Source organism: Thalassophryne amazonica, chromosome 22 (assembly GCF_902500255.1).
Source record: "Thalassophryne amazonica chromosome 22, fThaAma1.1, whole genome shotgun sequence".
Classification (NCBI taxonomy): Eukaryota; Metazoa; Chordata; class Actinopteri; order Batrachoidiformes; family Batrachoididae; genus Thalassophryne; species Thalassophryne amazonica.
In genome coordinates, this window is record NC_047124.1 from 14564317 (window position 1) to 14579697 (window position 15381).

General features: G+C 41.6%; 1 protein-coding gene across 3 annotated transcripts in view; it reads left to right on the forward strand.

Moving 5' to 3' along the window:
* Positions 1 to 1005: 1005 nt before the first annotated feature.
* The window catches only part of LOC117503956 (anoctamin-4-like), a 49506-nt gene continuing 35130 nt past the window's right edge, over positions 1006 to 15381 (forward strand). Inside the window, exons 1-3 of one of the 3 annotated variants that reach the window (XM_034163273.1) lie at positions 1006 to 1236; positions 5009 to 5083; positions 12943 to 13167. In XM_034163273.1, coding sequence (XP_034019164.1) covers positions 1029 to 1236; positions 5009 to 5083; positions 12943 to 13167 — 508 coding nt within the window. In that variant the 5' untranslated portion in view covers positions 1006 to 1028. Of the gene's footprint in view, positions 1237 to 5008; positions 5084 to 12942; positions 13168 to 13618; positions 13897 to 15381 lie in introns of those variants that run through there. The other 2 variants (XM_034163272.1, XM_034163274.1) reach the window with 2 other exon arrangements.

Consider the following 15381-nt stretch of genomic DNA (forward strand, 5'->3'; position numbering starts at 1 on the left):
ACATAACAAACAGAGTTATGTGCAATATTGTCACGCTGCTTTTCTTTACTCCGATTGACAGACACCATGTCCTTCCCAGCACCCTCATGCAGCTTGGCGGAAGCCCTCACGTGATCTATGCCGTTGCTACCAAATGTATCTCATGGCATCTGATTGCTTGAATTTCAACCCATGAGGGGTCAAATTTCTAAATTGCTTCCAGACAACGTGAGTTTTGATCATATTATGAATCCCTTATTTAAATTCTAAGGAATAAAATCATAGTGGTGCCAAATAAAAAATTATTTTCATGACTTAAAATAAAAAACCCCAAAGGCTCTGCAGCTTTAACATATTTGAAAAGTTATCATAGGTGTCAACCTGACTCCAGAAAGGACAAAGAGGCTGCAGGATTCTTTGTAACCACCAACTCCACCAGGTGATTTTACTGATTAACAACAGACAGGATGAGTTAATCAGTGAAACCCTTATTGATTGCCCTTTCTGGAGTCAGGTTCACACCTATGGGTTATTGCATTGTGGCCAAGTGATTGGTGCACTTGGTTTATGTGCAGAAGGTTCCCAGTTCAAACCCCACCCCCTGCCACATTTCTCCATGTAATGTAGAGTTGCGTCAGGAAGGGCATCCGGTGTAAAAAATTGCGTGAAATCAGCATGCAGATCCACCTTGGATCTGCTGTGGCGACCCTGAGTGAAAACAAGGGAACAGCCGAAGGGTCTTACTCATAAAGAAATGCACTCTTCTGATTGCTCCTCTAGTTATAACGACACTTATTTTGGGTTTGAATGACCAATGGGACACTTATTAAATGGAGAATTTTTAGAAACCACGACTGCTTCCCCCCCCCCACCCCCACCCCCAGCAGTGAGACCTGGCAACACGAGGTGATGGAGGAGCAGGTTTGAATGGAGCGCACTGTAGTGGGCGGAGTTTGTGCGGTAGGTAGGCACGTGTGGGGTTAAAAAAAAAAAAAAAAAGTTGCTCACGCGCACGCCGGAGCCATGCGTGGGCGTGAGGGCCGGTGAGGATGCTGGGAGCTGGAGGGGACGTGAGGCTGATCTGGCAGATCAACGCCAGCATGAAGATCCAGGCCGGGAGCGAGCACATGGGCTGCAGCAAGGTCGGGGAGCATCCGGACGGGCAGGTCATCTGTGTGCAGTGTCAGGACGAGGTGCTGCGGGTTTGTGCTGCTGCCAGTCCGCGCCGAGGGACGCGCCTCTCATCCGGATCCGCAGGTACACGCGCAGACTGACTGCTGGGTGGATCCGCCGAAAGGATCAACCTGGAACCGTACTGTTGTTTGAATTTAACACAGCTGCTTCTCCATATTTTTTTCTTTGTTTCAAGAAAAGCCGCAAATCATTTTGCCAAATTTATACCAAGAAACCCGTCACGTGGCACCAGCTCTTCAGCAATAAATAAATAAATGAACTGCATGAAAAAGTCATATTTTGGGGAAATGCTGTGATTTTTTCCATGCGGTTTTGTGATTTGGCTGCATCTAACACTGCTTTTCCTTATTGATTAATCTCTGGAGTATTTGCTCCAGTAATCAGTCAGCTGTTTGGTCCAGAAAATTTCAGAAAATGTTGGAAAATTTCCTAAAACTCACTTTTCAAATGTCCTTTTCTGTCCACAGTCGTAATAAATTCCTGAAAATTGTCACATTTAAGAAGCTGAAATCCGTGAATTTTAAATTTTAAAAATGACTAAAAAATAAAATCGAAATACTAGTGATTAGTGATTTCCATAGTTATCAATAAGCAAAAGCGTTGCAAACGTGCATTTTAACATTTATTTAGAAACTCACAGCATTAAAAAAATCATGATTTAGCATTAGTTTCTCTTTTCTCTATTTTTTTTTTTTTTTTGCATATTGTTTTAAGATTGGCTCATATTTTTGGCAGTATTGCATCAACATTAAACCTCATTCATAATAACAGAATTCTGTAGGTTAGTGCCGACTGTTCATCTCCAATAAAGTATTTTTTTAAACATAAAGTTCAGTTCCATTCATATATACAAAGATTCACATATTAAACAACAATAACAACATTTTAATTTTATTATTTAAAAAATAATCATAATCATAAAAAAAATAATAAAATAAAAATGAACACTTTAACAATTTTAGGTAGTGTTAAAATTTTCATTTTTATTTTATTTATTTTTTTATGACCTCTGAACACTGGCCTGCAGCAGCACCTTCTACCTGCAGATAAATTACAGACATGTTTGGAAGCTGCTCACTGGTGATATGGTTTACTGACTCAGATAATAAACGACATCCGCAGCTTTATCTCTGAACATGAAGGCAAATGCGAGCGAGTGCTTGTCTCAGTGATAAATGGGCCACGGTTGCTTTTCTTATAGATTTTCGATTCGAAAATACACTTAATAAACACTGCCATAAATGCAGGTCCGTTCACATATATTTGCACATTGATAAAGTGTTGATGCAGCCTGAAGCCTGCAGGAATGTACAGTGTGAATAGATAGATAAATGAATGGATGAAGCAGCATTTTTCTTTTTTTTTCTTTTTTTTGACAAAGTCAAACATCTGTTTTAGTTACAGCAGCAGATTGTTCAGTTTGCCATGAGTAGGGATTTTATTCTGATAGTACAACGTACGAAGCTGCTGCACTCATGGATTCTTTCCGTAAACTCTACCAAGGTCAAGGGGTTTAATTCCCCAGTGCAGCTCTCCGTGTGCTTCGAGGCACTAAGGATGCAGGATGAGGGGTTTCATTGCTGCAACTCTGCAGGGTCATGACTTTTAATATGCTCGTGGGAGCAGCACTTTCTGAAATCCAGGCATCCAGAAAGTGTGTGTGCATCCATTACAAAATCAATTGTACAGCTAATTTAATACATTTTTCATTGTATCAACCTGGTATTAGTCATTACAATATATTACAACTGAAGAAATTGCTTGGTTCGATGCTTAGTCCAGTGACCAAGAGCAGTCCTATTCCCCTTGGTGGGTTGTGTTGGTATTCGATCACTCTCTCACTCACGCACCTTAAACCCCTTACTCCAATTAAGGGTCACGGGGGCTGGAGCCTATCCCAGCAGTCATAGGACGTGAGGCGGAGTACACCCTGGACAGGACGCCAGTCTGTCACAGGGCTACATATGGACAAACAAATGCATTCACACCCACAAGCACACCTACAGACAATTTAAAGTGCCCAATCCACCTAACCTGTATGTGTTCGGATGTGGGAGGAAGCCCACACAAACATGGGGAGAACATGCAAAACTCCACACAATAAAGCCACAGGTGGGAATCGATCCCATGACCTTCTTGCTGTGAGGCAACAGTGGTAATGTAGGGGATTTTCTTGCCTGGATCCGCTCCCAGTAATTTTATGTGGTGTGCGAACTTGAAGACTCGGAGACTGACAGGACACAGACTTTGAAAACCAGATGTTGTATTGAAAAGATACCTTCACGAAGTGAACAGAGAGTCACTACGATAGCGCTGGGGTCTTGGAGCAAGCATCCCCTCTATGTTGCAACCAAGACCCCCGACATAGCGCCCTGTCTACGTTTTTAAGCCTGTGCTCGACCAACCTCCAGGTGGGCGGGTTTTTTCCTATTGCATGGATCACTACAGCTATGTGATTGGATGTAGAGTGTAACATTTGACATTGCGGGTGACATGCCCGTGTTGTTTATCTGAACGGTATGTGTTATATCAAAACTTTGTGCTGCCTATGTCTTGTGTCAGCGTCATAAGCAAAGAACAGAATATTTTATGATACCTGTTGCCCCAGGCGGAGATATGAAGACTTTAGTTTTATCAGTTATGTACGCTGTGTCATCAAGTGGTCTGAGGACAAGCGTCATGGAACATTCTGTCCAACACTAACTACTAAGTCATTGTGCTGCCCTGTGTTGGTATTATCATTAAAATAAATTTTAAAAAGTCACTGATTTTCAATCTTGCATTAAAGTTTAAAATTACCTCAACAAAATGATATTAGTAAAAGTGAAAAATCAGCCAAACAAACAAAACAAAAAAGATTTTAAATGGAGTTATTCTTTATTTATCTGACCTAGTTTGACATAATAATTAACCTCATGTGTTGATCAAAGTTGTGATTAAACATTTGGGTGGGCCCAAGATGATTTTCAGATTTCAATGTGGGCACCAATTTTTTTTTAAGTTTGGGAATGGTTGGCTTCATCAAGTCAAGTCTGGGAGCATACGCTGGTGTCGCTCTTTACCACACCCATAACAGCACAGAGCAGACTGGCATCCTGGATGGTAAATACCCAGGCAGACAAATGGTCCATCCACACCTCTGAAAAGTAACCTTCTATCTGCTGCAGCCAGATAAAGTGTGGGCATCCCCTTGGCCTTCTCCAGCCACTGGGGTCCTCAACACTCAGGCATTTGTGTGCTGGGTTCATGCATAGGTTGAAAAATGGGCCACATGGCAAAAATGTTAAAGTGTAGTCTTCTTACGTAACCACTCGTTCAACACAAAGTCATTGGAGCAGTACCCAAGGGTCCTCCAAAGAGATCTGGTACCAAAGACATCCCGTCATCGCCTTAGGTCATTGGTTAGCATCCAAGTCTCACAACTGTACAGTAAGACAGGCAGCAGCAGGACCCTCAATTCTTTGATCTCTGTTCTTCTGCAAACGTATCGGCATTGCCAAACACTTCTGTCCAGCAACCTTATGACTCCATAAGTTCTTCCCAGGTGTTTCTCGATCTCAAAGAGCAAGGACATAGAGACACGAATGTCACAACCAAGATAAGTGAATGTCTCTACAAGTTCAACACTTTCACCACATACAGATACATGTCTGATAGCCAGGTATTGAAATGATTAAAAGCCTAGATCTTAGTTTTGATCCAGGACAGTTGCAAACCCAAACCCTCAGATTCTTTACTTGGATTAGTCAATAAGACAGAAAAACACTGGTGATGAACCTCATTGTCAGGCATTGTAATTGTTGCTTTACTGCTTGTGATCTGTCTTCTATCATAGATCGGGAGCCCAGCAGTGGAAGCTACAATGTCTCTACTGGAACCTTCTACAGCTGTGTCAGTCAAATCACCATAGGTAAGTGCGCTTAAATAATGGTATTTCTCATTCAGTTGTGCGCTTACACAAAAATGTCTAAATCACAAGATTAGACTGTTATTTTATGGTTGTTTTACAGCAGGTATGTTGTAAAACTCAAACAGCACAATCACACGTCTACATAATCCGGCATAATGGGGTTTTGTATGAATGCAGCCAAAGCAGACACTTCTTCATTCTCTCTCCATCTCCCTCAGCATACTGTATGTGTGGTTTTTGAGTTACGTGTAGCTTGAAATGTGCTTGATTGTCTTTTTTTTTTCATTTCTGAAGCCGAGGTCTGGTGGCCATCAAGACCGCTGTTTGTAGTAGTTTGTTACCATCGACTGCTTTGTGCAAATAAAGGGAATGTGTGTATTGGTGCATAGAAGAATAACTGAATGCAACTGGAGAACCAAAAAAATGTGTAAACATTATATTTAGTAGGGTATCATAAACAGTCAGGGCTTTAAAGATTTCCCCTGACATGTCACTCCCCCTGTAGGTCAGTAGTTAATGACAGCAAGTGCTGTGTTGTTGACAAAGTCATTTTTGTCTCGGCCACAAAATTGCAGGCTCTTGCCACTTTTCAATATTCTCGCCTTGCAGTTTTGACATTTCATTCAATGAACATTACCGCCCTGCCTGTTCAGCCAGAGCAGAGGGTTTGTGAGGCCAGTGGGATGTGGCGAATGTTCAGGCTGTTCCGCTTAATTGCTGGCATTCCACCCCGCTAAATAAAAGGGAAAACCTAATGGAGTGCTGAGAGAGAGAGTGCACGCTTGGGATTGTGCACTGGGTCTCACCCTCTTCTTTTGACAAAGCGAGCGATCTATCGTCGTTCCTGGCACGCTGACATCCAAAGAGAGAGTTTGCGGTCTGTGAATTAAAAGCTGTGAAAGGAAAGTACAATTCAGCATCAGCGCAGGTAAAGCGCTGATCGATTCTAATCTACGATTAATTCAACTCTCCTCCGTTGTTGTAAGGATTTGATTCAACTGCACAGTTTACAGAAAGCTCATCCTCGCCCCGAGGCAAGGGTACAGAGGAAGGGTGGCAACAGAAGCAGTCACACTGGAATTACTGTGACTGAACACATGTACGTCACAGGAATGTGATCACAAAGAATATATTGAAATAATAGCTTCAGATTGTCCCCTTCAGAATTGTTGCTGTCGAGTCCCACATGCTTGTCTGGAATCCTGGAATTCCAGAAAAAGGCGGATTCCAAATTAGGCAGTTAGGCTAAATTTGATCAGGTTGCGTCAGGACTGGGATTGGATGGCAACCACCTGGGCAAACAGAGCCCAGTCTCATGTTTTTGTTTGTTTTGTTTGATACCATCATGAAATGTTAACCCTAACTGTAACCATAACCCCAAATGCCCCTCCCCCGTGTCACCCCAATTTTTTGAGACTGTATCTTGAACTAATAGATTAAATCACTTTTCATGACACCATCACTAACTTGCTGTGGGATCAGGTTTGGCAGATGACAACCTTCTGTCAATGGTTAAATGGTAAATGGACTGCATTTACGAGGGTAGGCTGAAAAGTTCTCAGGCTCACTATGATACAGTTAATGCATTAACTGTATCATAGTGAGCCTTAGAACTTTTCAGCCTACCCTCGTATATAGCGCTTTTCCATCTGCGTCAGACGCTCAAGGCACAATAATGCCTCACATTCACCCCAATATGAGGCATTAACCACTAGACCATCACCTCCCTGCTGGTTACCATCCAGATTAACTACTATAGCAGAAGGAAATCAAGAAGCACCAAATTCCTAAAGATTACCCCACTGAAATTGGGGAATATGGAAAAAATGTCAGACAATGTTGCAGAGATGTCTAGAAACTGTTTGATGCTCAGGGCACGCTCCCAGTGGGGCACCCAGAAGGTCGACTGCTACTGATCCTTTGACTTGCCATGAATTGAGGTTCCAGAGGATCTCCTTCTACTTGTTGTGTCAGTGTTTGACCCTGTGGTAGAAAAACCAAAGTGGACAATACCCTTGATGTCTTGGTGGTACAGGTCTCAAGATCATATGTTAGCAAAACAGTGGTCTGCTGTATGGTTTTGGGTTGGGGAACAGGAACAAATGTGGTTCTGCGTGGCCTTTTTTCTGCGTAATATTTAATCTGCAATGTTGACAAAATGTATTCAATTCCCTTTATTTATGCAGCGCCAAATCATAACATGAGCCACCTCAAAGTCCTATGAGAGAGTAAGGTCTGTAGACCTTATCCTCCTTCAAATTGCTAAATTCTTAAAATCTTATTTCACATAACAATGTTTGCCTTTCTGTTCCACCCTCTGTGTTGCAACCCTTACCTTGACCAATGAACACCAAAAGATGAGGTAAAGTACATTCCATCGCCGGAAAAATACCAGTTTGACTTGATTATGACTCCTTTTTGAAAACGAGGTCTGCTGGGTTTGAAGACACTAAAAAACTTAAGCTATGCTGAATTAATTGTCTTCTCTTACCATTGTGCCATCCTCCTGCAGCACTTCATTTTCTTAGAAGACTGCTCAAAGTTTGCATTGTGTGGAATGTGGCCCAGATATGTGCACCTGCGTTTGGATTCCCTGCGAGCAGCAGGAAGTGGAGGGGCTACAGATCTGGGCCTCCCTCTCCTTGGAGAGCCACCGGGCAGGTTTTTTCTGATGACTGTGACACAGATATTGCTTAGAACACACTACGTGTGCTTGAACACGGTGCGTTTTGAAGGTCATTCGGATACACGGCGGGTGTAGATTACCTCCTCACCGCTGCAGGTGACTTTCACAGAACATGAAGACCATCGGTTCAATGCAACATTCGAAATAATGATTGTTTTGAATTTGCTTGAATTAAAAACAATCAACCAACCAAAGAAAATGACAATAAAGCTCATTTGAAGCTATAAACAATTTCCATCATGCACATGATGATAACATAATTTCCTGCAACAAACCCTGGCGTGTCCAGCAGGAGTCAGATATGTGTGTGTGATATTACATAAACATAAGTATAACTTTTTTTAAGTGATCTCTTGCATCAAAGTTCACCAGATTCTAATCACTTTATCCTCATTATGCAAAGAATTAATTGACCATACTTGACGTAGTTGGTATGTTTATTGATTTGAGGTAGTGCAGTGTGCCTGCAGGCAAAAGTACTTCAGCTTAAAGAAGAAGAAGAACTTAAAGGTGACACATGACAGATAACGTGTTGTTTGATGATGTTTTATAATGTTTTTATGAAGGAGCTCTAACAAGCTCTCTGACACCGGGACACGCAGTCTGGATTGTTATTAAAGTTCGTGATGTTTATCGTGAACAAGAAGGTGTAGCCTTTTAAACAGATGGAAAAAAAAAAAACGTACTTTTCCGGCTGTGACATTGGAGCTCGGATACACACTACAGCAGGAAAATACATTTACAAATGAAACGAAATCTGTATTTTTTTTATTTTTGGATTTTGCATACTGCACCAACTTTTTTCTGATCATATAAAAAAATAAAAACAAACGAACAAAAACCAAAAACAAACAAAACAAGTTCAAAAAACAAATTTGTGTTTTTGTACCAGGAAATTGAAAGTTCATATTATTTATTTATTTATTTACACCAACTTTTTCTGATTTGAGTTCATAGAAGCAAAACTAGGAACAATAAAATGTAATTTTAGCATAATAAAATAAGTTTTGCTTTTGTACCAGGAAGCACCCCTAATGTATCTATTTGTTTATTGCCTATGTTGATCTTTTGAGATACTGTGATGGAGGGTGCTTTTTCTTTTTTTTATCTTGCAAACTCCAACTTTTTTTGATTTGAGGTTATAGAAGCAAAATTGGGCTCAATAAAATGTACATTTAGTATAAAAGCAAGCTCAGAAAAAGAAATTTGTGTTTGTCTATCAGGAAGTTGAAAGCACCCATATTTTTTTATTTTTTATTTATTTATGTCTAAGTTGATCTTTTGAGAGATTGTGATGGATGGCCATTTTTTTCACGTTCGTCCTTGATGTTTGAGTTGCAATAATGTTGGTCACTTAAAAAAAAGTTGTGAAAAAAAAAATATATAGCTACTGCATCATTTTAACATCAGCTGTATTAACTTGAAAGAGAGGACAAGCGTGCTGACATTGAAGGTAGAAAACCTGCTATGGCACACGTGACACGTGTGCCATAGCAAATGGGCCACTGAGAGCAGCGCTCATACTTAACTTCAGAACTTTAACTTGTTCTTGTAATTTTTCTCTCAGTTCTGCACCCTTTTGTCTGACTTCTGCATTGAAAATGAGCACAATCACATAAAGTTTGGGCTTGACTACTTTTGGACCAGTTTTGTCGAGAAAGTTTCACATGCCCAAAGAAAATTTCCTCTAATTTCTGACATCAGCAGCTCCATTCCTCTTGGCAAAAAAAAAAAAAGCTCTCCAAATTCTCTACAGGGAAGATAAAGATGTTCCTGTGCTCTAGATTTCATAAGTGCTGATTCGGGTCATTTTTTTTCCGGCACACCCAACGCCATGCTCCACACTCCGTTGGGGAAACCCTGTTATCCTTCTAATGAACTCCAGGCTTCTTTCCTCAGATTTATTGTCTAGCAGAACATTCTGGGAGGCAGACTACTCTGCTATTGATTGGCCTGTGTTTGTTCATTGCTGATGTACCTTTGAAATCTGCTGGGCTACGTGTTTCACAGGTTTAGTGTATTCCCTGTAGTCCCACCTGCCCTTGGTGCACTATACGTGCTGGTGGTGAAATAAAAGGCTGATCGTAGAGACCACAGACAAGCGTTGTAGAGACACAGCACTGTTAATAAACAAAATTTAATCAAAAACATTTCTGTCTTTTATAATTAGTTGGCATTTCTACATCAGATCTGGTCCTGTTGATCTTTGGGGGTTTTGTGTCTGACCCCCTGCCCTCCCACCATAAATACCTTGTAACTGAATAATTTCCAGAAATTGCATGCGAGTCCAATCAACTCAGACAAATGGGGTGGGAGTTGAAAAAGGAGGAAGAAGTTGGTGAAAAAGAATTGGGATACTCGGAGGGATGAAGAAAGTACACAGGAGTACAAGGAGATGTGATGTAAGATGAAAAGAGAAGTGGCAAACGCTAAGGAAAATGCATATAGCGATTTGTACAAGAAGTTAAATAGTGGACAAAAGGTCTTGTACCGACTGGCCAGAAAATGGGACTCAGCTGCAAAGGATATGCACCTTAGGGTGGTAAAATATGCAGATGGTAATGTGTTGACAAGTGAGGTGAGTGTGTTGAGAAGGTGGGTGGCATATTTTGAGGAGCTGATGAATGAAGAAAATGAGAGAGAGAAAAGGCTGGATGATGTGGAGAGAGTAATTCAGGAAGTACAAGAGATTAGTACAGATGAAGTGAGGGCAGAAGTGAAGAGGATGACGAGTGGAAAGGCAGTTGGTCCAGATGACATTCCAGTGGAGGAATGGAAATGTCAAGGAGGGATGGCAGAGGAGTTTCTAACCAGATTGTTTAATAAAATCTTGTAAAGTGAGAAGATGCCTGAGGAGTGCAGCAAGAAGTTAGGGGAAGGAGAAGCTAGGCTTAGAAAACAGGTGAAGATCTGTGAGCAGCAATATGGTTTCATGCCAGGAAAGAGTAGTACAGATGCAATGTTTCCTCTGGGAGTACTGATGGAGAAGTATAGAGAAGGTGTTGCATTGTGTTTGTAGATTTAGAGAAAGCTTATGACAGGGTGCCAAGAGAAGACTTGTTGTATTGCATGAGAATGTCTGGAATGGCAGAGAAGTATATAGAAGAGTAGTGGAGGGGATGGTCAAGTGGTTAAGCATTGGGTTTCAGACCAGAGGCTCCTCAGTTCAAAACCCAGCCAGACTGGAATATCACTAAGGGCCCTTGGGAAAAGTTCTTAATCCCCTTGTCCCCTACGTGATGCAGTATATGTACAAGGACAGTGTGACAGCACTGAGATGTACAGTAGGAATGACAGATTCATTCAAGGTGAAGGTGGGATTACACCAAGGATCAGAACTGAGTCCTTTCTTGTTCGCAGTGGTGATGGACATGTTGATGGATGAGATCAGACAGGAGTTTACATGGGCTCTGATGTTTGCAGATGACATTGTGATCTGTAGTGAGGGTAGAGAGGAGGTTGGGTCTAGTCTGGAGAGGTGGAGATATGCTCTGGCGAGCAGGGGAATGAAAGTCAGCTGGAGCAAGACTGAGTAGATGTGTGTGAATGAGAGGAAGAGTTACAAGGAGCTGAGGTGGTGAAAGTAGATGAGTTTAAATACTTGGGGTCAACTGTCCAAAGTAATGGAGAGTGTGGTAGAGAGGTGAAGAAGAGAGTGCAGGCAGGATGGAGTGGGTGGAGAAAGGTAGCAGGAGTGATTTGTGACCAAAGAATATCTGCAAGAGTGAAGGGGAAAGTCTACAAGATAGTAGTGAGACGAAGTATGTTGTACGGTTTAGAGAAGGTGGTGCTAACAAAAAGATAGGAGGCAGAGCTGAAGGGGCAGAGTTGAAGATGTTATGATTCTCTTTGGGAGTGATGAGGATGGACAGGATTAGGAATGAACATATCAGAGGGACAGCTCAGGTGGGACAGTTTGGAGACAAAGTCAGAGAGGTGAGATTGAGATGTTTGGACATATGTAGAGGAGGAACGCAGGGTATATAGGGAGAAGGATGGGGATGGAGCCACCAGGAGAAGAGGAAAGCCAAAGAGGAGGTTTGTGGATGTGCTGAGGGAGGACATGCAAGTGGTTGGTGTGACAGAGGAAGTTACAGAGGACAGGGTGAAATGGAAACGACTGATCTGCTGTGGCGACCCCTAACAGGAGCAGCCGAAAGTAGTAGAAGAAGAAGAAGCACGTTAGTCCAGTCCTTTGCAAACAGTTGTATATGCCATCTCTTCAGAGACACCACAAAACCACGGACCAGCCACAATGTCACAGGTTGTTTTTCTGCATTTTAACATCTCCTGTCTTCATGAACAAAATCCACAGAATTCATTCAAAATAAAACTGAAGTTCCCAAAGGTTTTTCAAGAAGAAAACCTGACTGAATCATGTAAAATGTGTATAAACTAACATATCAGTCAGATGCCATTTACTTTTATATGGTGGTGCAGCTGTAAAAAAAATGTCCTCTTTGCCGTGGTTTGTATCAAAACTGACAATGTATTGTCAAAAATTGTAAATTAGTGCAGACTAGGGTGGTCAACAAAAAAAAATTATGCTAATCGATACTAAAAATTGATATTTGATTCGATAGCAGTATTAATATCAACAGTGCTGTCTTTGCTTCTTTCAGTTGAAACACAACTTCAAGGCTATGGATGCACACAGTAACAGATTTGAGTTTTGTTGTCTTTACAAGGAAGACACAAATAAATTTTCTTTGGGGGGGGGGGGGGGTTCCACTACCTGAGACAACCAAAAAATACTGTCTTTTTTTGTTTTGTTTTGTTTTTGGCACTATGTATGCAAAATTTACCCGAATGTTCATTTATTTGCAATAAATACACCTTCGGAGTACCCAATTGCCAGCTCTCACCATTAGATGGCAGTATTGCCCTTAATATTTCACTGGTAGCCTTGTTGATGCTCCCAGATCAGTGTGTCAGGAGGACTTCTTGGTCATACGCAACACTACTCTGTGTCATATTATACAGTGTCACCTGAAATCAATAGAATTTAAATGTGCTTAGTTGTGCAGCCAAGTGGTTAAATCCAAATGAGCCAAGATTCATGAAAAAAAAAAATAGATTAATGCGTCAGAATGGTGGTTGGATTGATGTGTATTATAATGTGAAGGAAGTTTGAAACATTTCTCATCATCTGTGGTCTTGACTCTGTTTGCAGGCTTTGACCTCGGGGGTCAAGTTGCCATTGGGTTTTCACATTGGAATAGTCCTTTTCCAGAGAGCAACCAGAACCTTCCCAGTCCGGACTGCGTTCACTCGGAGGCATCGGCCATCCCGCCCATCAGTGAGCATCTGGAGCCGGTGTCCTGTCCGGCATCCCTGTCCATCACTCCGCTGCCGTCCTGTAGTGCCAGTCAGGAGACAATCTGCGACAGCTGCACGAGTACGTACCTCCAGTGTTCTGCAGACAAGTGAAGACGCAAATGTCTCAAAGCTACTGAGTCACCACCAAGACACCTGTAGGCATTTGTTGGAGAAACTGTGCAGAGTGCAATTTTTCTCTTTTGCATCACTGGTCACAGCTTCATCCTGGAGTGGAAAATTTGGTCTATGCTCGAGTCTCACACGTGCCTTCTGGCAAATTTTAGCTGCATTATCACAACATTTTATTTTATTCAGTTTTTTTTGCAGAAAACATGTTCTGTTTTGGAGTAAAAACAGAAAAATACTAAAAGTCACTCAGTGACTGAGTGAGAATGACTCTGAATATGTGACCTATTTCAGCTTGTGTTCTTCAATCCTATTGGTTAATTGAATTAAAGGGAGCCCCTGGGTTTAGTTTCGGAGCTCCTTCTGCTTTGTGCTACAGTACAGCTGGTACGCCATCCCTGGATTTCCCTGATTGGCTGTTGTCAGAGCATCTTAGCCTCTGATTGGCTCCCGGGAAAGACTGATTAAGGATGCTGATGAGCAGCATGCGCCTCCTCTCTCGCTCACTGTAAACATCCGTGCTTGTGGGTAGGGGTTTATTTCCCTCCTTTGAAGCTCTCTGACAGTTTTTTTTTTTTTCCCTGCCGTGTGCCACCACTCGGCTGGACGCCCTCCGGTCACGTCACCGCTCGTCCCCTCCGAGGAGTGAATTTGCTTCTCTCTCTGTCTTCACCTTCACACGGTGAGTGTTGGCAAGTTGTCCTAAAGCAGCGGCGGCCGGTTATCCACACTGGATGTTTTTTTTTCTTTTTCTTTTTACCTTTCATGCTCTGTCTCTCTCGGACTCCGTCTCCTCTTCCACCATCTCTCCTGTCACCATTTGACCTTCACCCATACATGTTTTACTCCCAGGAATCTCTTCTCTATTCTCTGTTGTGCTTAATTCAGTTTAACACACAGAAATGGGTTGCTGCGACCTTGTCGTCCAGGCGCCAGGAGCTGGTTGGCGGGTGTGAAATTGCCACATCCAACCTAGAGCATCATGGGAGCACTGAGTCAGAACTGACGGTTCCTCCTAACAAGTGACACCTGGTCACCCTTGGCCGCACATCAGCCTCCCATTCCTTCATTCTTACCAGCTGGTTGTGTTTTAAAAGAAACCATGTGCTGCCTGTTTTTATTGCGGTTTATCTGATATCTCAAAACACTGTGTAAAGAGTTCATTCAAATTTGGTGGAGAGGTAGATCTTATTGGCATTGACCCAGATAAAGGTGCTCAAGGTGGCTGTCTTCTTTGATCCTGATTCCTTTGATCTGGATCCTGGCTTTGATCTTTGGTCCTTTGATCCAGATTACAGGATTAAAACAATCAGGATCAATGACTGGTTATCTAAATCAAAAGTCAGATATTAGGAACAAATAACATGAAAATGTCATCAAAGATAATGTAAACGGTGGGCTGCTGAACCTTTTCAGATGTCTGCACTCTTTTAAAATGCCCCGCTAGTTTTACTTAGTTTGGCAGAAGGTGCGTATAGTTCTCTGAAAAAAATATTTGCTGTAACTCACACTGGAGTATTAATCACATTTGTACAAAATTGTGTCATGAAGAGGAAACATAAGATACATTTGTTTTTTGAAACATGATTGCACTTCATGCAACAAGAAGCAAAATTAATTTAATTGGCACATTTATTTATAACACAAACATTGTGTTAGCAAGCAGAAACTAATGAGCTAGTTATTGTATGAGGCACAAAACGGGAATAAACTACTTCTTGTCACCACTGAACAGACCGTCACAGGTGAGGTAAACGTGAACGTGCAGTGTAATTTAAACTTAAAACTCTGCACATTATATTTATATTGCAACACAACATTAGCAAGCAGAAGCAAACAAATGAATTACTGTTAATGTCTGAGACACAAAACTCGAGTAATCTGGTTCTTGTTATCACTGAACTGATGATAATAGGTGAGGTAAACTTGCAATTTAATTAAACGTCTAAAAAGTTTGTGTAGTTTTTATTTATAATGCAAACACTGCATTAGTGAGTGGAAGCTAACATCTAATTAATGTTATTGTACAAGACACAAAACCTGAGTAAACCGCTCCTTGTCGCCACTGAACAGACAATCATAGGTGACATGAATGTGCAACGTAATTACACATTTGAAAACTGTTTTGTAAAATACCTTACCTTACCAACTTAGCCTAGCTGACCTG